The 22,891-nt window shown below is 45.4% G+C and overlaps 1 protein-coding gene across 1 annotated transcript in view; it reads left to right on the plus strand.

Moving 5' to 3' along the window:
• The first annotated feature begins 4,331 nt into the window (after positions 1-4,331).
• NXN (nucleoredoxin) overlaps positions 4,332-22,891 on the plus strand; it is a 136,432-nt gene continuing 117,872 nt past the window's right edge. Inside the window, exon 1 of the mRNA XM_081806144.1 lies at positions 4,332-4,805. Within this exon, the coding sequence (XP_081662270.1) occupies positions 4,440-4,805 (366 nt within the window). The 5' untranslated portion in view covers positions 4,332-4,439. The remainder of the gene's footprint in view (positions 4,806-22,891) is intronic.

Genomic DNA, 22,891 nt, shown 5'->3' on the forward strand with positions numbered 1-22,891 from the left:
ACATTAGGGTGGGTGTGTCTGTGAGGGCATTCCTAGATGAGATTAACATGTGAATCAGGAGATTGCCCTCTCCCATGTGTGCCTCATTTAATTGGAGGAAGGCCTGAACAGAACAAAAAAGTGAGGTAAGGGAGATTTTGTTCTCTTCTGCCTGTCTTCAAGGTGGGACATAGGTCTTCTCCTGCCTTTGGATTCAGACAGAACTCACACCTTCAGCTCTCCTGGTTCTCAGGCCTTTGGAATTAGCCTGGAACTCTACTATTAGCTCTCCTAAGTCCAGCTCACTGACCGCAGATTTTGGGACTTCTCAGCCTCCCTAATCATATGAGCCATTTCCTTATAATAAATCCCTATAGATATTGGTTCTGTTTTTTGAAGAACATAGACTAATACAGTGTACATTGAATTTTCGTTCTTTTCAATGAATAGATTGTATTTCAAATGATGAATGTGGTATGATTTAATCATCTTTGTTGATACACAGTTTGGCTCTTTCCAATTTTCCAGTCTTTTTCTGATTTCACCAGTGTATCAGGAAATATCTGTATACACACATCTTTGTGCACATATGTTACTATACCTGAAGACCAAGGAATGTGATTTAAAAGTCTTAAAGGTGACATATATCTGTGTATATGTATAGCCAGGGGCGCCTGGGTGCCTCAGTCCGTTAAGCGTCTGACTTTGTCGGCTCAGGTCATGATCTCAGGGTCCTGGGATCGAGCCCATTGTCGAGCCCAGAGTGGTGTTCCCCATTCAGTGGGGAGTCTGCTTCTCCTTCTCCCTCTGCCCCTCTTCCCACTCATGCTCTCTCTCTCAAATAAATAAATAAAACCTTAAAAAAAAAAAAAAGAATAGTGGGACGCCTGGGTGGCTCAGTTGGTTAAGCGTCTGCCTTCGGCTCGGGTCATGATCCCAGGGTCCTGGGATTGAGGCTCCCTGCTCGGCGGGGAGCCTGCTTCTCCCTCTCCCTCTGCTGCTCCCACTGTTTGTGCTCATTCTCTCTGTCTGACAAATAAATAAAATCTTAAAAAAAAAAAAAGAATAGCCAGTCAACTCATATAACTAGCTAAATACCAGTAGGGACATTATCTATAAGTGGGTCTCTTGAACTGCATAAGCAGAGAGAGTGCTTTTCACAAGCCAAAGGATGTTGGCTATTCTTTACAGGAAGTCAAATGAGTCTCCTTGGGCTTCTTGAAAAAAACACCCACTAGAATTATGATTTTGGAATCATTTCCATTGCAAATCTCCTCTTTCCACACCCCTTTAAAAGGCAGCTGCACTATTTGGCTTCTAACCAAGGCCTGCTGCACCAACAATTCTCTAAATTTTATTTATATTTCATGTGCAGTATGTTCAAACTCTCACTTCCCCAGGTGCCAGATGCTGGTTTGGACGTACTCCAGTGGAAAGTGCTTTCCTGTAAAATAATAAAAGTAAAATACTGAACAAACTGCCTCTTTATATCAGATTTGCACCTAGTGTACCAAAGTTAAGTATTCTAATAGTGACTTCACTATTTTCCCAAATTTGCAATCCCCCAAATTTCCACTTCACCTAGCTCCACACCAAATTGTCCTTTGGCTTCCATAGGATGTAAATGCTTCTAGTCCTTTTATACCTCTTCAGTGTTCATTTGAAAATGTCAGAATGTAGGATCTCTCTCATATGATTTCAATGGTGCCTAATGTAACCCACCAATGGGTATTTCAAATATGATATGGATGAGAAAACACGGATTTTAAATTACTTTCAGGATTTTTTCTTTTTTTTTTTTTATAAGTAATCTCTTTGTCCAGTGTGGGTCTTGAACTCATGACCCTGGGATCAAAAGTTGCAGGTTCTACCAACTGAGCCTGCCAGGTGCCTCTACTTCCAGGATTTTAAAAGATATCTAATAAGTTAATGTCTGTTATGTTCATAGCTTAATATATTTTCACTAAAAAGTGATGCTTTCTGGGGCGCCTGGGTGGCTCAGTCAGTTGAATGTCTGCCTTCAGCTCAGGTCATGATCCCCGGGTCCTGGGATTGAGTCCCACATCCGGCACCCTGCTCAGTGGGGAGTCTGCTTCTCCCTCTCTGTGTGTGCAAGCTCTCTCTCTCGAATGAATAAATAAATCTTTTTTTTTTTAATATTTATTTATTTGACAGATAGAGACACAGCGAGAGAGGGAACACAAGCAGGGGGAGTGGGAGAGGTAGAAGCAGGCTTCCGGCTGAGCAGGGTGCCCGATGCGGGGCTCGATCCCAGGACCCTGGGATCATGACCCGAGCTGAAGGCAGACGCCCAACAACTGAGCCACCCAGGCGCCCCTAAATCTTTTTTTTTAAGTGATGCTTTCTGTGTGTTTTATAGTAAGTTTGTCCCTGCAGTGGCATAGCATTTTGGCACAACACTGTAAGACTTAATTCAGAATTTGCCTTTTGTGATAGGGTTCTTGCATGTTTGTTTTTTTTTTAAGATTATTTATTTATTTATTTGACAGAGAGAGAGAGAGAGTGCACGCACAAGCAAGGGGAGTGGCAGGCAGAGGGAGAGGGAGAAGTAGGCTCCCCACAGAGCAGGGGGAGCCTGATGTGGGATTTGATCCCAGGACCCCAGGATCAGGACCTGAGCTGAATGAAGGCAGTTGCTTAACCAACTGAGCCACCAGGCGCCTGGGTTCTTGCTTGTTTAAAGGCAGCCCTCAATTCAGAGATCCTCCTTGTGAAATGAGCAGGAATATTAGGTGGAAACTAAGAAAGTGGTTATAATTTTTAGAGATTGCCAATCCGCTCTTGGTTTCCACCTCCACCTGTTTTTCTTGTTCTATCCTAGACAAAATGAGAACGTTAGGCTTGAAAATTTATATTTGTGCCCAAATCTTGTGATTACATTGAAGTTTATTTTTTTAAAAGATTTTATTTATTTATTTGACAGAGAGAGACACAACGAGAGAGGGAACACAAGCAGGGGGAGTGGGAGAGGTAGAAGCAGGCTTCCGGCTGAGCAGGGTGCCCGATGCGGGGCTTGATCCCAGGACCCTGGGATCATGACCTGAGCGGAAGGCAGACGCTTAACGACTGAGCCACCTAGGCGCCCTGCGATTATACTGAAGTTTAAATTAACTCTTGTAAAGCGGCCATGATTTGTGTGTGTGTTTTTGTGTGTGTGGAAAGCCGCTATAAAATAACAGAAATACTCTGCCTGCCAGTAACTCAACATATTGGGCTCTGGCAGATCTCGGTTTTTTTCACTGTCTCCATTAGATGGCGGTAGATGCCCAAGAAATGACTTCCAAAGGCAAGGTGGAGGGCGGTGAGAGGGGCGTTTTTTCCTTTCACCAGGTTGTTAGCTGAGCACACACACTGAAGGTCCTCTACTGCGGGTTGGCAGGGTATGCATTTTATTTTTTCGTGTGTGTGTGTGAGGCGGGAAGGCTTGCCAGAGGCCACCTGTTCAAGCTAAGCCCGGGGTAGCATCTTGCCAGCTGGCAAAAAAAAAAAAAATTCCTAGAATTTTTCTTAACTATCATCCGACTTGATAGAAGCTATGGAACCGATTCAGGAGTGCAACCAGCATTGATTGAAAGATGCTGCGGCATCTGTTGCCTACACTTGTGGAGATGGAACAGAGCCACTCGCTGGAGGGGAATGGCCGCTGCGACCTGTGGACTGAACCCCCACAGTGCGACCTGTGATACACTCGCAAGGATCGTGGACTCTCTCACGTGTGCCTAGCCCCAGATCAGAAGCTACCCGAGAAATATAAGCGGTGGCGTCCTCCGGTTCTCTTATAGTAGACAGAAACATACACAAAACACACGGTAGAGCAATTAGTGCAAGCAAGACCCAGCCTGATGAAGTAGTAATTGTGTATGAAGATACTAAGTCCTGTAAGCATCCAAGAGGCCAGTGGGGTACGAAATGGCCGACTAAGCTTTGGAGAGAGAGAGAGAGCCACAAGCGGCGAGCACTCGGGTGGGGGAACTGTGGGAATGTTTGGGGAAGTCTAGAGAGAATCGGGAGTTCGGAAGGGTGGAGGCCAAGTCCAGCTCCGCGAGGACTGCAGCTTCAGAGACGCCGGCTCGGAGGACCTCTCTCCTGGCTGCACTTGGCTGGAAGAAAGCCCTCCGAGTGGGGCGTTTCCGGCCAGCTTTCTCGCCAGGGCTCTTTCCCGAACAATCCCGCCGCGCCGTGGAAGCGCTTGCTCCGCTCGCCAGCAGCCGCAGATCCCGGCCCAGCGCGCGGCCCGGGACTGCCACGGAGGGGGCGTGGCGAGGACGGCCCGGAGGGGGCGGGGCGTGGGCGGGCCTCTCCCCTGCCCCGCGCCCGCCGCTGCCGCCGCCGCAGCTGCCGCCGCCGCCGCCGCTGCCGCCTCCGCCCGCCTCGCGGACCGAGGGAGCGGGGTCGCCGCCGCCTGCCAGCCCGCGTGCCGGGGGCTGCGGTGGGCCAGGATGTCGGGCTTCCTGGAGGAGCTGCTCGGCGAGAAGCTGGTGACGGGCGGCGGCGAGGAGGTGGACGTGCATTCGCTGGGCGCCCGCGGCATCTCGCTGCTCGGGCTCTACTTCGGCTGCAGCCTGAGCGCCCCCTGCGCGCAGCTCAGCGGCAGCCTGGCCGCCTTCTACGGCCGCCTACGGGGGGACACGGCGGCCGGGGCCGGGGCCGGGCCGGGGCCGGGGGCCGGGGCGGCCGCGGAGCCCGAGCCGCGGCGCCGCCTGGAGATCGTCTTCGTGTCCTCGGACCAGGACCAGCGGCAGTGGCAGGACTTCGTGCGGGACATGCCGTGGCTGGCGCTGCCCTACAAGGAGAAGCACAGGAAGGTGAGCGGCGCGGGCCTCGTCGGCGCCCCCGGCCTGGGTGCGCAGCCCGCGAGTTGGGGGGAGCGGGGTCCTCGCCGGCCCCGCCCGCACCCCTCGCAGCTCCTCGGCCCGGCGGCTCCTGTATCTTTGCACGCACTTCCCCTCGTGTCCCTCAGTGTCCCCTTCCTCTGTGTATGCCCGCCCCCGTCAGAGGACCCCGCCGTGTTGGGGCTCCCGCGGCAACTTGTCGGTGCGGGCGCCAGGCCGCGCCCGTGGGGGAAGTTTGACACCCTCCGGCCCCCGACCCCGGCTTGCGTCCCGAGGAGTCGAGAGCCAGGTCCTCACGCGCTGGGAGCCTCGTATAGGGGGCGGCCGCGCTGGGGGTCCCGACCCCGTGACCCCCGCTCCCGGCCAGAGGCGCGCGGAGGGGCTGCTTCCTTCCCTCAGCCGCCAGACTCCCGGCGGATACCTGTACTGGGTGGGGGAGGCGCTCGCCCCCTACCCATAATGCCCAGACCAGGAAGTTTCCTCTCTCCGAGAGAAATCTGCTTTTCAGGGGACCCCTCCCCTCCCCCCACCCTGTGACCCGGGACTCGGAGGCCAGGCCTCCCCGCGCCCTGGAGAGGCAGCCTCTGACCGTGGCTTTGGGTGAGAAGGGCGCTCACTCCTCTCCCCTTCTCCGTCCCTCCGCCCCCACGGGCTCGACTAGTGGCCACCGGGGAGCTTTTCATTGTCTGCCTGTCCAGCAGTCCTCCCCAGATGCCTCCCAGGCAAAGGAACAGACCCGTCCTTGCAGCTCTTAGTTGCTGGGTCGGGGTTGTCTTGGCACACTTCGAATTAAATGCTGAACATAGGTGCAGATTAAGTGGAGAAACGAGGATTTGGGGAAATCTATACTTCGCTGTCAACTTCTTCCTACCAGTTTGCTGCTGAAATTAGTTTGGGTTTTCGAGTGTGTCTGTTGGATGATGTCGTCTGTTTTAACAAAACGAATTCAGGAAATTTTATCATGAATCGAAACAGGACAAGTTTTGGAGCGCTCTTGCTTAATTGGTATGCCTGATGCAACGTATGAATCTAGCCCCTTCCCTTTCAGAAGAGAATCTTAGTTTATGGAGTGGACAGCAGAAGGGCTGTTCTGGGGGCTTTTAGGTGCCTCTAGGAAGGATGGTAACGGCATGTGCTTCTTTTATGTGTAGGGAGTCTTGTTGAGAAGCATGATTTAGATTTAGTAAGAGCAAAAGGCTTATACTGTGACCCCAGATGTCTCCAGTAAATCATCCATCCCCAAGCAGTATAAGCTACAGACTTGGGATTTAAAGTATGAAATACAGTTTAACAAATGCAGTTTGTAAATTTAACATTGGAAAAACATGGGCTCACGAACCACACAGAGGCCAAACTTGGCATTTTAACCACTTTTTAGGTGATTTTGCTTATATTTGATTTATATACTTGATAGTGCGTGGATGTGAATGGCCAGTCCTTTTTTGCTTCAAAAATATGGGAATTCTTTGTTTTCCTTGGTGGCTGTTTTATGATTCTTTTAGGGAGGAATAATGTTCAGAAAGTGATTTACCAAAAAACATCTTCATTGTTGTGGCAAATTTCTATTGTAGACCAGTGTGTTTAAAATAATGTCCTTGTTGGGCAATACAAATGATTTCTAGCTTTTGCAAACATATAATGATGGTAAAATGTTACAGACCTAAGGCCTATTGTGTTTTTCACAGTGGACGAAAGAAATTTGCTGGATGGTAAAAACGTGGAGCAAATTCAGATGTTTTGCAAAGGCTTAAAGCTTTTTCTTGGAAAAGGAGAATATTTCATATGATATACACCATGCCTGGTTTCTCTGCCCTGGCTGGTCCCTTTGCACACACACACAAAAGTGGTCTGTGGCCCTAGTCTGGACCTGCTCATTCCACCAGGATGAGAGTCTGGATGACATGGGGCAGACCCTCATCTGAAAATACAGTTCAGAATGCTTAACATGCCCAAACCATGGTGCCTAGCATGTTAAAAATGTATTTTTTTGCTCAGAGTTTTTCTGTCTCGCATCCAGTGGTTCACTTTGTTCTGTAAAATAAGTCCGGTTTTTGAGGATGTAGTTTCTGCTCCTGGATGCTCACGAATAGGCAATCAAGATCTGATTCCAGAAACATTCGTCATGATATACCAGGTAAAAAGACTTCAGCTGTGTTTCTTATGGAAAATATACTCTTAGAAATTACAAAAGCAAAAAAAAAAAAAAAAAAAAAAGAAATTACAAAAGCTAGGTACTCACTTTGACAGGAAGTATTTTCTTCCTTGAAACCAAAGAGAATAAACAATTCCTTTTTTTTTTTTTGTAATTTTGAGTTTTTGTCCTGTTTGAAATCGAGATGCTTAGAAGGAAGTCTGTGAGCTTGTGATGGCAACTTCATGGTAAAAACCGTGAAAAAGGCCAGGGCATCCCCAGTTCAGCGTGCTGAGTGGGTAAACACTTACCTTCTTGCTTGATGGACCCTGTCCATGTTGTCTCACCAACTATAAAAATAGTTTCAAAGAACAGAATTTGTTTTACACTGAGGGGCAACCAGAGTTCCAGATTACTAATTTTTTAAAGTTCTCATTAACTTTTGTTCTTTACAACCATTCATATACTTCTTCCCATTGGGATGACAAAGGATATGGTTCTAATTAGTTATTGGCTGGCATTACTCTAAAGAAAATTGAAAAATTATGGTGGGGAAAGAAAATGCTGTGTGGTATTTTTTTTCTTTTTTTATTAATTTCCCCTTTATGTAGTAAGAAAGTCTGGGGATGACCATATATGTTATGCTTGGGTTTTGCCTGGCCCTGCTCACCTTGATTGGAGCTGTGAGAAAACAGCGAATAAAAGGACTCCAGCATCTTTAAAAAAAAAAAAATTCCCAATGAAAGGTTGTCCTGTTTCTACTTGCTTTTGTGGTGGGTGCAAAAATAATTGAAGCTTCATTTTTTTGGCTTCCAAGCACACCCATATAAATAGCTGTATAGAAATTGTAATTAGATGATAATAGAACTTTGAGTGCCTTTATAAGAGCAGTTTTGTCAGAAAACATATAATCTTGAAGTTAAGGTAGTTAGACTTGTTTTAATAAGTAGGTTTGCTTTTTGTTTTGTTAGTAGACATTTTTCAGATTTCTGGAGAGAGAGAATGGGATGAATAGTTGGAAAGTTTAGGGATTTGATCTATTCCTTCAGATGAGGATAAGTTACTTAGGTGTCAGACTAGGAGAGTCGATCCCCAGGATCTGTTTCAGCACAGATTTTGGTTTTAAAGCCACCAGACTCCGTTTTGCCTGGGCTGGATGTCCGATGGACTGCATTTGGTCAGTGTGGGTACACTGACATCAGATGGTGCAGGATGACATCAGATGGTGCACTGGTCTTGGACCGCACAGATTTGCTGGAGTCTGGCTTGGCCCCAGAACTTCCTGCCAGACAGAAAGGAAAAGAGAAAGTTGGGGCGGGAGAGCGGCAGTCAGGAGGTATCCCTGAGGATCCCTGGTCTACCTGCTTCAGTCAGCGAAAGTGGAACCTTCCAGCTTCCCTGTGTGGGTTGCTTGCTCTGGGTGGTTCTTTTGGGTCAGACTCAATCAGCGGCTTGGCCTAGAATTCACCAGAATCCCTTTGGCTCTTTGGAACGGGGCAAGATTTGGTACCAACCCAAACAGTCTTATAGCTCCATCTCTCCCAGCTCATCCTCCCTCAAATCCAGATACCCCAGCCACTAAGAGAATGATCTCTATGACCCTGACAGACCACTTTGAAGGCGCTAAAAGACAGCAGAAAAGCACAGCTTTGACAATTGGGGTTTTCCATCTTCTGCGAAAGGAGCCTAGACCAGCCAGGACAGGCTCCCTCCATTCGTTGTGTTTCCAGGACTTGGATCTGTCAAATAAAAGACCACGGTTCAATTAAAGTAATAAGAGCAATTTTCCTTGAGAGGCTTTTTCCTTGTTCCATTTTCCATTATTTGTAATGTATTTTTTTAATCTTCAATTTTTCTTCTCTGCTTAATGAAGACATCTAGTGTAGTAGTAGTAGTTAAAAATAGGGACTCTTGTCCATCCGCCTGAGCTCGGATCCTGCCTCTGTCATTTGTTAGCTGTGGGACCTTGAGCAAGTTCCCCTACTTGTCTGTGCCACAGATTCCTTATCTGTAAAGTGGAGGTTATAACAGCATCTGCCTTGGCATGTAGTATGTGCTCAGTAAGTGCTAGCTGTTGTTCATAAATTATCATGAAATTCAGGAATTCCTTTCATAGCTTGAGCCTCTGGAATGTATCACATTACAGAATTGCAAAACTGTTATGATTTTTTAACAAATGAGTTTTATCAGCGTACAGGAGGATATGGTGAAGGGGTTGAAAGAATTGCCCTAGAAGAGATTCTAATTGAGGAGAAAGACCTAGAAGAATGAAACAATGAAAGCAAATGAATATTTAAAAAATACCGCTTCTTAAAGAACTGAGAATTCTGAGATTTACTGAGCACCATACTCACACTTGCCAGTGAAACTTGAGACATCAGATCAATGAAGCCCAGACATGATAAAGGGTAACAGCTTTAAGATGATGAGGCACCCTTCTTGAAAGAGATTAATTATGTACTTGGTGATCGTTTTGTGGTTTGCCAGAGCTATTAGCCACGTCTGCCGCTGATCCTGCCTGCTTAAATCTAGGCAGCGTGAAGGTTGCCCGATTGCTGCTCTTTCAGCATGGGAAAGGGATGGTGCCCGCTCTCCGGAGCAGTGAAGACCTCACCCCCTAACGCAGCCACCTCCCTTCCTAGCTCTGGAATGTTGTCGGATAGGTTTGCTCAGACGTGTAGCCATTGTGGATTACTCTTCAGGCCTCAAGGTAGCGATTCAGGCCTGACTGGCTAGCTGTCCACAGCCCTTGCTGATGGATATGGGTTGGGTTGTGAAACAGAGCACAAGAGGAAAGCTGTGGGTTTTGAGGTTAGGGTCATTGATTTCATTTATGCTCTCTACTCCCACTCCCCCTTTTATCACTGTTCCTTTTGGTTTGAGGCCTTGTTTTAATACCTGCACCAATTTGAGAAAGAAGGCTTTGTGTTATACACAGCTGGGGTGGGGAATGGACAGATCCCTCGGTGTATGGGGGGGGGGGGGTGACTTTTTTTTTTTTTTTTTTGATAGTACTTGGGACTCCAGAGCTCCAGCTAGCCCCATTCTAAATAGACTGGGCTCCTCAAGGCATGATTTCCTTTCGGGGGGAAGAGCATAAGCTTGGCATAGGATGTTTTCTTTCTTCACAAACTGAATTCCCAGCGGTGCTCAGTGCTAACCACCAGGGTGCTTAGTTTTCTGTATTTCATTAATTTACCATTCTGCTTATTCAGAGACACTCAAAGAAAATGGCTAGGAGTTCAGAATCTTTTTTGCTGGTCCTGACTCTCATGAGCCTCTTGCATGCTGTTGCTGTATACCTGGCCATTATTTTAAAAGGAAAGAAGAGTCCTGGAATCTCAGGAGCCATCCTTGCTTCTCCTGCACCCCTCACATCCAAATGGCACTGAGTCTTGGTGTTGATCTGATCTTTTTAAAGATTTTATTTATTTGACAGAGACAGACAGCAAGAGAGGGAACACAAGCAGGGGGAGTGGGAGAGGGAGAAGCAGGCTTCCCGCTGAGCGGGGAGCCCGATGCGGGGCTCGATCCCAGGACCCTGGGATCATGACCTGAGCCGAAGGCAGACGCTTAACGACTGAGCCACCCAGGCGCCCCATGATTTGATCTCTTTAATACCTCGCAACTCTAACCTCTTCTCACCATCCCTACCATCACTGCTTGACTTCAGGTTTCATCTGGACTACTGTGTACCAGCATCTTCTCCTGGGGCTTCTTACTTCCAACCTTTTTTTTTTTTTTTTAAAGATTTATTTATTAGAGAGAGAGAGGTGGCACGAGGGGAGGGGCAGAGGGAGCAGACTCTGCGCTGAGCATGGAGCCCGACATGGGGCTCAGTCCCACAACCCTGAGATTATGCCCCAAGCTAAAACCAAGAGTCAGACACCTAACCCACTGAGCCACCCAGGCGCCTCTCCTTGCTTCCAATCTTGACCCCTGAAATGATTCTCAGACCAGCTTCTCAAGCTGTCTGTAGTCAGTGGTCGATTTTATTTTGTTTTGTTAATTTCCAATCAGTCACACCAATGCAAGTGGGCTTATTAAGGCATGACTCCTATCTGGGTTGAAGCACATGTAACGCCCCACTAAGTTGACCTCACACAAGCTGGTCTCTGTCCTATTCAACATGATGAACCCATTGATCACAAACTTGGATGTTGCTGCAATGTCAAGCTGCTATAAACGTTTCTGAGTACTCCTTCTCAGTTTTTGTACTTACCTTATTGTGGACCAGTAACAAACAGCTTATGGGCAAGCACTGGGTTGCAGACCCACCTTGAGCAGCACTGCTCTAGACTGTTTCCAGAATGGTCAAGTCCAAAATCACAACTCTGATCATGTTATTCTCCTGCTTAAGAATTCTTTAGTAGTTCTTCATAGCTTTTGGGGTCAAGTCCAAATTCTAGAGCATGGTCCTTGATTGTTCTGTCTCCTCTCTCACCTGCTCAGTGTTCTCTTTCCTCCCAACTGGCTGAGTTTGGAACTTTTAAACTCAGTCCTGGTTTCCCTGGTTTCCCTGTTTCTGTAACAAGCTTTCCTGTCTTTTTTCCCTCTAGGTGAGATGATTCTGTGGGCTTCCATAGATCTTGTGCACAAATATCCTAGCACTTAGGTTTTTTGTTTGTTTTGTTTATTTTTATTTATTTTTAAGATTTTATTTGAGAGAGAGGGAGAGAGCAAGAGAGAGCATGAACAGGGGTGGGGGAAGGGGCAGAGGGAGAGGGAGAAGGGGCTTCCTGCTGATCATGACCATGACCATGACCGGAGCCTAACTGACTGAGCCACCCAGGCACCCCTGTTTTTTTTTTTTTTTTCGTTTAGACCGTAAGCTCCTTGAGGACAGAAACCAACCAAAGGGAGGGGAAGATAATCAGTTCTTAGGTGCTGAGACGTGGGTAATGTGATCACAGAAAACAGGCATTTGACTTTTAGATTGGGAACGTGAAAACATGGTAGTTTCCACATCATGTAAGTTGAAATGTGCACTTTCACTATTACAGAGCTTGATTTTAACATTTAATATTAGAGTTGGGCCTTAATTGAATTGTATAATTGTATATATCCACAGTATGTGGGTGTTTTTGTTTGTTTTTGTTTCTTAATGAGTGCTTTAAAGAGCACTTAAACAAGCAAATAGACGTGTAACTCTATTGCCCTGTAATTCTGTGCTCAAAAATAGGAAAAGACTCTACACTGTGCTTTTGAAATGTCAAAAATCTTAGGCCATTAAAATAGTCTATCTGCAGACTTACATCCCATGCTTTTATATTTCATAGTTTGTGTTTCTCAAGAATCTTTCTTCCAAGGAGCTCAAAATGCATGCCTATTATATCTTCCAGCAACTAGTAATCAGTAGATATTAAACGTTTTAACTTTTCAAAGTATGTTCGAGTTGGAGAATTGAAGCAAAGAGAACCGATTATTAGATTAGGGTCACAGTGTCAGATGAAAGGGCTTGGCTGAACTCCCTTAAATTCAACTCGGTCCTTTCTGTTCGTGAAATTGTGTCTTACAAAACGTTCATATCAAACATTCTCCATGGAAGAGGAGGGAGCTGAAAGTTCTCTTTTCAACAAATGGCTTTTGGTGTGGATTCACTCTCGATATGCATAGAAGACCGTGTAATAAGATAGAAGTAGTTTTAACTGCTGAAAGCATTTGCCTAGAAGACGGGAAAGCCAGAACTTTTCTGCTGCTGCCTTTCGGCAGTGGTGGTTTCTAAGGACCTTTTAATGATTTGGCTTTTTTTAGATCGGCCAGTGAAGTGCCCCCAGCTCCCCTTCATCCTCTGCAAAGCCTGCGGGCTGCTACAGTGCTTTTGTTCAGAGACAGAATTGAACTTCAGGTATCCTGCCGAGATCCTAGGACTAAATCAGTCCTCCCTTTTATGAGGTTTTCAGAAACTGCTGTTCTAACTTCCAGTAAAATCTCAAACATGTGCTTTCTGCTTTATGACAAGTAAGAAGTATAGTAATTGAAAGTTGCTTGAGTGCCGTTATTCTCGAGTGAAACCCTGTAATGGAAACTTTCGTTCTGTGGCATCCATGATTAAAAGCAAACATAAATTTTCTGCCGCTTGCTGGTCATAACTCTTGGACCAGATATACAGTGTATTTTTGTATGAACTACACTTAAGAAAATCCTTTTTGAAAAAACCATTTATGCTTAAAATTCAGCATTCCTTTCTGTTACATCTATCACCTACTCCCCGTTGTATTATTTCAATGCAGACACCGGTTACAGGTAAATTCAAGTAATATTTCTACGGTTAAGAATGCTTTTATCTCAGATCCTTGTTGAATAATCGTAAAACAGGGTGTGGTGAGTTTCGCTGTTCTAGGGATAGGGTTTCCCTCTTTGTTTTCCTCCGAGAATTTTATCCAGATGAATGGGTTGTATAGTTTTTTGTCTTTTTTTGGTCAGTATGCCAGGGATAAAAATCTGAATGGATGTAGTCTGCTTAAAATCAGAAGATGTTGCCTTTTTTCCCCTTTAAATGTGATCAGGTCAAGACAGTTTTCTTTTGATCGTGGTGGCTCACAGCACAGCTGCCTCATCTGTTAGTCATTTTTCAGGGTTTGATGTGAAATATACAGATTGGGCAGAACAACCTGTGATGGGGAAAAATCACAGTGTTACCCTCTGAGCTCTGAATGACCTTGAATGTAGCATTTTCTCCGCTTTGGGCCCCGGGCTTGGCTGCAGCTTAAAAAAGCATTTATACCCACGGATCTTCACAAATTCTCCCGTATTAGGAGTGAACGTTTAGAATCTTGCAGAGTGGGTAAGAATATGGGCTCTGGGTCTGGGTTTCCGGGTTTGAATCACACCTCTGTCGCTCTCTAGCAGTGTGATTTTGGTGCAAGCTACCTGACTTGTGTGTCTCTAGGTCCTGGTCATTAAAATGGAGATAGTAGTATCCACCTTATAGGGTTGTCGTTAAGGGTTAAATGAGTTAATATCCGGGAAGTATTTAGAACAGTGTCAAGTGCATAGTAAATGCCTTTTAAATGTTTACCCCAGGTGCTTGGATATTTCAGTCCTATGTTATGGCTATTCAGATTGCAGGAGAGAAAAATTCTCAGCTTTTATTTCTTTGTATCACTCCTACCCTCAGCATTCCCTTATGCTCAGCACCTAGACTCTTTGTATCTAGTGGCCCGTCATGTAATCTTGCTTCTCCTCTGTTTCTTACTAAGACAGCGATAATTACTGGTCAGTTGTTGATTTGATGACACATTCGTGTCTTTGGGTATGGGTAGAATTTTAGACCATCTCTTCGACTGCTTGCTCAGTTTTCCTGAGCGGATTCCAATTTCACTTTTGAGCTGGGAGGGGGTAGCGGAGTCTGGTCTCTGTCGATTTCTCCTGCCATTTATTTACTTTTTGACTATTATGGAAAACTTCAAACATCACACTGGTAGGGAAAATAGCACAGTGAGCCTCTATGTACCCAGCACCCAGATGGAAGTATCACCAACTCATGTACACCCTCTCTCCATCCCCTTCATTGGATTACTTTGAAGCAGCTCCCAGGCATCCTAACATTTCCTTCATAAACATTTTACTAAGTAACTCTTTCAAAAAAATCACAATATCGGGGGTGCCTGGGTGGCTCAGTCGTTAAGCATCTGCCTTTGGCTCAGGTCATGGTCCCAGGGTCCTGGGATCCAGCCCTGCATCGGGTTCCCTGCTCAGCGGGAAGCCTGCTTCTCCCTCTCCCACTCCCCCCCTGCTTGTGTTCCCTCTCTCGCTGTGTCTCTGTCAAATAAATAAATAAAATCTTTAAAAAAAATCACAATATCATATCATACCTTAAAAAAATCTAGTAATTTCTTAATATCGGCAAATACAAGTCAGTATTCAAATTTCTCTGATCACCTCATAATTTTTTTTTACAGTTATTTGTTTGAATCCAGATAAGTTCTACACATTGCATTTGGTAGCTATGTCTCTAAAGTCTCCTTAAACCTTAAGTTTCTCCTTCCACTTAAACTTTTTCTGGGTCTGCCCCCTTGCCACATTCCCAACCCCTTCTTATCCATATTTCCCCCCTTAATCTATAAAGGTCTATAGAATATTGACTCTTGGGTTCAAAAGGATCCTAGGCTGTTGTCGCTGAGAAGTCCAGGTATTGACCACCTTGTAGGTCCGGGTGCCTCAAATGCAGTCTTCCAGACGGGCTGCCCTTCTCCATCTGTCCACTCTGCTTCTCTCTGTGGGGGCCCTGACCTCCAGCAGGCTGCTCTCATACTGACGTGAGGGCCACCACAGCTCTGGGTTTGCTTCCTGTCCTCTCAGAACCCCAGCAGAAGGAGGCCAGCTTGGTCACCCTCCCATCCCAGGACCAGTCACCATAGCCAGGGTATGTAATACTCTGGCTAAGCCTAAGTCATATCCACACCTGTATAACCAGAGGGTGAGGTCATAAACCAAGTGGACTGAGCATCAGGAAAGGGGTGGGAGGGGCTTACCAAGGAAAATGAGAGTGTGTTACCAGAGGGAGGGGACAAGAATGAACTGTAGCTGCCCACTCGAGTCATCTATGCTAACCCCATGGCAGTGTGCCTGGCAAGTGCTCAGCCTCTGCCGGGGCATTTCTAGTGAGCACGAAGTACCATCTCCTTAGAAGGCCATTCTGACATTAGCCATTCTCTCCTAGGGGATTGGCCAGCCCATAAAGGACTGTAGACAACTCTCCTCTCTCTGAAATGAAAGATTCCCTTGGTCCTTCGGCCATTTCTCATATGATACGGGTTCAAGTTTCATTCCCATCCTGGCCATTTGTATCTGAGCCCTCTCCGAGATTGTCTGGGACCTCTCTTAAAGAGTAGTCCCCAAACCTGAACACAGACGCCAGGGTGGTCTGCCCTAAGCACAAAGGGTCAGCTTATTACCTCCTTTGTTGTAGATATTATCTAAACTTACATCATCATAGTTTGAGATTGCATTAGCTTTTCTGACTATCACATTACACTGGGTTGACTCACTGACCTTTTTGTCAACCAAAACTCCAAAGTCTTTTTCATCAGTTTTATACCTGAACAAATGAGAACACAGTCCTAAATCTTATATCAGTTATCCTCAAGAATAAGTTTACTTAGGGGCACCTGGGTGGCTCAGTTGGTTAAGCATCTGCCTTTGGCTCAGGTCATGATCCCGGGGTCCTGGGATTGAGCCCCAAGGTGGGCTCCCTGCTCAGCAGGTGGTCTGCTTCTCCCTCTCCCTCTCCCTCTGCCCCTCCTCCCTGCTTGTGTTCTCTCTTTCTCTCTCAAATAAATAAATAAATATTTATTTTTTTAAAGATTTTATTCATTTATTTGACAGAGAGAGACACAGTGAGAGAGAGAACACAAGCAGGGGGAGAGGGAGAAGCAGGCTTCTCGCTGAGCCGGGAGCCTGATGCGGGGCTCGATCCCAGGACCCTGGGATCATGACCTGAGCCGAAGGCAGACACTTAATGACTGAGCCACCCAGGCACCCCATAAATAAATTTTTAAAGAAAGAGTAAGTTTACTTAGATGTGACATTTTCTGCAGTCTGTCAAGATCTTTTTGCTCTATCAGATTGCTTGCTATAACTTAGATAATTTGCCATTTCCCTTTCAAGGAAAGATAGTCTGAAGTGACTTCTGTTTAGTGAACCCATGCTTGCTTCTAACTTGATCACTTCTTTTCCGAAGTGTGTGTTTAATAACTGTAATAAGCTGTAGGGTCTCTTGAAGGGTTGATGTCAGCTTCACCGATCTGTAGTTTGCAGAATCTCCCCCTTTTTGCCCATTTGAACGTCAGTGCTCCTTCCATCTGGTAGCTGCTGGTGAAGAAATCATTGCTGGGGTTGGGTGATCTTGGGGGCACATTTTCTCCCTCAAGGATGTAATTCATACCTTACCGGAGGAGAGTTTCCAGGTCGGCTGGGCCTACATTTGTTTCCTGCAGAGGACGCTGTAGGAAGAGCTGTGGCCAGACACCCCGTCAGTAGGTAGTTGGGAGCACCCTGTTTGTTCAGGATGTCCAGATCCTGCCCTTTCTGAAGGCTTTGTGGCAGCAGTGGCTGCCTCATCCCCAGCCCAACACCTCCCTCCCCACACTGTCTCATTAGGGCACTAATAGAGCCTGAGGGAGTCTTTTCCTTAATGCCATTGGGCTTGGGCAGGGTGAGAATCTGGCTGGCTCATTAAATGTGGCATTTTGTTTCAAAATTAGCAAGAGACAGGAAACTAGCTACAAAGCAACCTAGTGTCCTTGTGCAGATAGATTTTTCTTAATATTTGACTTTTTAGGATGAATTACTCCGTTTATTTTGAAAATTTTACCCTATTTTAAAATGGACTCGTTTTCTTACCCAGGTGTATTTGCCTACTTAAGATGACGCATAAACCTGTTCTACTCTTTGCAGTGTGGCACCTAAGAATTCGGAAATTTCACATGTTAGGCATGAGGATGAATTGAAATTAAATGCCTTAAAACACTTTTCCTGTGGGAAATCACTTTCCCAAATGTGCAGAGAAGGTTGCTGGCTTCAGCCCTCGGATGCATTGTTTTTACTTTTACAAATGTGCTTAAGAGTAAAATACCACTTAATACCACTTGAACATATTCTCTTTCATTTGGAGCTGTGGGGAGTATTAATTTGCAGCAACTGTAGTGGGACGCTCTATAGTTTTGAAGCGCTTTTTGAAGCAGCGCCTTCCTGTGAAGGCTTAGTGACTTTTTCTGAGGTCATTGGAGCCTAGTTTTTGGTTGATAAAACTGCGGAGAAAGTAGTTACCAGGCGAGTCCGGATTCCTGGAACAAAACATGGTGTGCCTTCACTGAGAGCCTGGGCTTTGTTGGTGCGCATCTATCGCACAAATTATGGTTTCACTGCTGTTCACATTACAAAGCCATTTATATTCCTTTACTCGGCATAGACTTAAACACTATTTTTCCACTTACTAACTTTTTCCCATTTGCAAGAGAAAGCCAGCATTTCATTTTTTAGTTATAAAAATAATCCTCTTTCTAGAGATAATCACTAACAATGTCTTACATATTCTTCCAGAAAAAGAATACACATATCCTGCATATATGAATGTATATGCTTACATATTTTTTACACAGGTAGATTTAGCATTTGAAATTAATTTTTGTTTTGTGAAAGGACAGTGTCTTCACATGTTAAATAAAATTTCAAATAAAACGAAAGACGTGCAGGGGTAAGGAAGTCTCCATCCCGCTGCTGACAGTAGCTTGCCTCCCCGAGTGGCCACCGTGATCAGTGTCTTGTATTTCTTTTCAGAGGTATTTTGTGCATATACACGCATGTACATATGTGTGTGTCCCTGATACACACATACTTTTTTTTAAGCTGGGCCTTTTTAATTTTTTATTTGTTTTTAAAGATTGTATCCATTCATTTTGAGAGAGAGAGAGAGAAAGAGCGAGCACACGAACAGGGGGAGGGGCAGATGGAGAGGGAGAAGCAGATTCCCCTTGATCCCAGGACCCCGGGGACCATGAGCCACCCAGGTGCCCCTAAGCCAAGCCTTTTTTTTTTTAAAGATTTTATTTGACGGAGAGAGACACAGAGAGAGGGAACACAAGCAGGGGGAGTGGGAGAGGGAGAAGCAGGCTTCCTGCCAAGCAGGGAGCCCGATGCGGGGCTCGATCCCAGGATGCTGGGACCATGACCTGAGCCAAAGGCAGATGCTTAACGACTGAGCCACCCAGGCACCCCTAAGCCAAGCCTTTTAAACAGATCTTGCTCATATTCTTGGCTGTCCCTGACAACTGTGGCTTTTTCTCTCAGGTGGGTGAAGACTAGAAATGTCCTTGCACAGCCCTGTGATAACTTTGTATCGAGCCTGCCTTGGTACTGAACCCAACACAGAGACAAGGAACAGAGCAAGGAACCATTATCCCTAGAAGGGAAATGCCTTAGCCTGACATGTTCACGGAGTATGGTGGGCTTAGGAGACCTTTGAAAGCAGCTTTCCCTGTCCTCGGAGAGGGGCCCCCTCTAGAACGGACATAAAGCACCGAGAAGGCAGTGTCTGTGGAATTTCCACTGTGTGCCCTGCCATTTGGATAAATTAAGAGGTTCATTCTCTGAGCTGTCATTCTTCCCTTCCAAGTATTCGGATTTATACACGGACAAAGGACTTCCCCATGCCGGGCACTGGTATTATGCTGTGTCTTTTGTGGTGACTAGTGACTAGGCAACCTGTATTTAATATCAGTTTTTATTTACTGAGTGTGCTGCACTTTTAGAAAATCCATCACCCCCAGAATCCAAAGTTATGAAATAGATAAAGTAAGGGATTATGTCTGTTGTTTTTATTACGGAACGATCTTCATTTTATTAGGCCGAACTGTTTTAGATTGTGACCTCCTAAGAGATGTTCAAAAAGTGATTTCTTCCACTTAGGGGAAAAAAACTCCTTTACAGCATCTTTGGGATACATCTGTTGTTTGAGAAAAATGTACAAATATTACATCAAAAGTCATCATATCAAATATCACACACAGCTCTTCCCCGTCCCTTGAACATTCCTTACTCATTTCTAGAAGAGGCAGCTGAGAAAACTTATAACTCATTCAGTTGTAGGTTCGTGGATGCAAGTTGCTGATAAAAAATCAAAAGGTTGCCATGGAAATTATATAGGTTTATTATATAGATAAATAGGTAATAGAAATTATGAAAGGCAAACTTTGCAAAGATCTAGTGAACTTTTAAAAGGGAATTTGATTTAAGAAGGGAAAGGGAATGAGTGTCAGTTTAGAAGTGAGAATATTTTCCGAACGGTTCGTCTTAAATGAGGATTAAATGTACGTCCTATAGGTCAGAACAAAACCGGAATGATTCTTGCCTCGCCTTATCTTCACGAAGGTATCCTTTCAAGCTGTGTAATAATACTAAGACATTGGGAACACTAAATGTTCATTATGGAATGGTTAAGTAAATTAGAGTCTCAGAATCATGTTGGACCGCTATTAAAAATGGAGTTAATGACCTTTGCTGGAACATAGAACTATGCTTCAGATATTGTATTCAAAAAAGATCCCAAATTATAGAGACACCATGATTATAGTATAACACTGTTTAAACAGATGTATAAGAAGAAAGCTTGAAGTAAGTACCCCAGATTGCTTATCATTATGTTAGGGTGGTGGTGTCTGTGGTGGTGGGTCTCTGATTTACAAATGCTCTCAATGTAATCACTTTTGTAATGAAAACATATGTGAAGAAAATAATGGTGCTCTTGCCTGAAAGAGTGTGCATCTAGTTTGTGAATGCTTTGTTTTAGCATAGGGTTTTTTACCCCCTTTTATCTTGTTGGCAGTTTAGTGGCATTTTCAGAAGATGAGCAAGTAACCTTGCTCACCATCACGTCTTACTGAGCAAAGTAACATGGAGGAAAAGAATGAGCTTGTGGCAACCTACTTCAAGAAAGCTGTCTGGAAAGACTAACTTGAAAGTGACCTTTTCAAATGAGGGAGAGGGTAGTCCAGTGGATTAAGAAAGAAAGATTCTGGATATAAATAACCATGTGGGAATGAAGGGGAAAGTTGAGAAGGAGCAAGTTCATTTGATCCAGCTCCGGAGAGAATAAGGACCAAGTACTGGGTGGAGAGGGTAGAGAGAGAAAGATGGTAGAGAGACGTCTGTTTGGAAACTGATGAGTGAGGGAGCCTCCCCAGGCTCAGGGAGAACATTGTTACCTTTTATAAGGAAAACAAAAGTTTCTTTGGCAGGTGGTCAGGAGAATACATTTCAGGTGATTCGGATTTGGAGGGGCGATTTCATGCGTGAATACTTGGGGAAGCTGACTGCTTACCCAGTGATAGTGGCCTCTCTCAGGGTTTGGGCTTGGAAGGAGAAAAGAAGGCCTGGATTCCAGATGTGGCAGGTAGTAAGAAATAGATGCCTTCGTACCAAAGAGGCCAAACTCAAACCCCAGAACCTTGTCGTGGGCCAGGTTGCAGAAATGCATTTTCTAATGTGTTTCATTAGATCATGTAGAAGAAAACCTGGGTTAATGGCTTCTGTTCATGAAATAAGGGAAAAGACATTTCTCTGGGAATTTCCACTACTGTATAGTGTTGGGAAGAGGGGGAGCAATGACAGGGACTAAGAGGCTCCCAAACTGGATTTCTCACTTAGTATGCGCTCGTATTACAAAATCAAGCCTGCGCTTTTCATCACTTTGTATTGACACTGGCCAGCCTCAGTCAGTCTCATTTGCCTCAGGCAGTGTCGGGATGCAGAGAAATTAGTGACGACGTCCCTGCTCTCAAAGGCATTTTTAATTTTAATTTGTGTGTGTGTGTATACACGTATATGTATATATATATGTATGCGTGTATGTGTATATGGGTATATATATTATACATATATATAAATACATGTTTATATATGAACTTAGAGTCTCTATTGGATGCTGTTTGGTGAGTTGATTCTAATAGGGATGGACTTGCCAACAGAAGCTCCAAGAACTGAGTCAGACAGCTGTGACCTAGTCACTCAGCAGCCAGAGAGGCTAACCCCTCTCGTGGATGACCTGGCTCAGACCTCTCTCTCCTGTCCTCTAGCTTTGAGATCTTGGGCAAGGTACTCTGACCTTTCCAAGTCCTGTTTCCCCATCTGTAACATGGGAAGGATAGTAGTACCTACCCTGTAGGGCCACTGTAGAGGTTTGAGGTGACGAAGAATTTAAAAAGCCCTCAGCATGGTCAGGAGGTGATGACTGTTGAGTGTTCTGTCCGACCAGACTAGAATGTTGCTGAGAACAGGGCCTCTCTGCCCTTCATCATTATGTTATTCATCCTTTATCCATTTGGTGTAACTTATTAGTGAATATTAGGCACAAATATTTATTGGAAGAAAGAATGAAGAGGTTGGGACTAAGAATCGAAGAGTTGGCAGGAGTCGGGTAGAAAGAAGAATGGATTTCCAAGCATGAAGGCAAGTCTCAAAGTTAAACAGGGACGTACATTCTTCTGTATATATTTGGGCTTGAATCATAATTAAACAGATGCTCTTATTATATAACATTGGGCAACGGGGTCTTTGGATGTTAAATTGGAAAGGATGTTGGGGATTATGTAGCAGCTCCCTTCCTTTACAGCTGAGGAAGCTAAGGCCTGGCGCGAACGCAGCCACATTGCTGACCAGCCTCTAGGTTCCAGGTCTCCTACTGCTGGGTCTGTGATATTCCTTGATATTCTTCCTGGTAGCACTTTAAAAAATGGTCCGCAGCGTCCGCAGGACATTGCCAAATTTTGCTTGTAGCCCAGAGAGATAAGCATCCTGAAAAGAGGGAAATGCCGCAGTCCTGTTTTTCCCGAGTGACTTTGTGGCTCTTGGCCTGTAGACAGCCGGACTGCGATTTCCCCGGTCCCAGGAGCCCGTTCCTGCCAGCAGAGCCACTTTCCTGTGGAAGGGCTGGGGTCAGGCCCGGGGTGCTGGTCAGACCTCCCCTGTGGAAAGCCTCAAGCGGCTGTAACTCATCGCTGAAAAAACAAACACGTTACTTCACCGAACAACAGCACTGAGCACTTAAGAAGGGGATTAGCAAGGCTGAAATATGGGAGATGTAAAGAAAGGAATTTAAAAGGAGCCAGGTGTTTCGATTTGTGAGTCCAGGCTGATGAGGCTCCTAAGTGTGAAAGAGAAATTCCATTCGGGTGACTCGGCGGCCGCAGTATTTTTTCCTGTTGGGCCAGTGGGGAAGAGAGAGGGGGCATGTTATCTTGGGGCCTGTCCAGGCAGTTAGCGCCCTTCCCGTGTTGAGGGATCGTTGGGACCTGAACCCTGGGTACCTCGCCATGGGGCCTGGGGTCACGGGAACTTGCCCTGTGTCTCCAGGAGGTCATTCTGACCTGAGCAGGAGGATGGAAGCTGGAGTAGAGAAGAGCCCAGTCAGCACAGAGCAGCCCTCCCT

The sequence above is a fragment of the Leptonychotes weddellii genome, chromosome 15, assembly GCF_054177405.1.
Source record: "Leptonychotes weddellii isolate Sample4059 chromosome 15, ASM5417740v2, whole genome shotgun sequence".
Classification (NCBI taxonomy): Eukaryota; Metazoa; Chordata; class Mammalia; order Carnivora; family Phocidae; genus Leptonychotes; species Leptonychotes weddellii.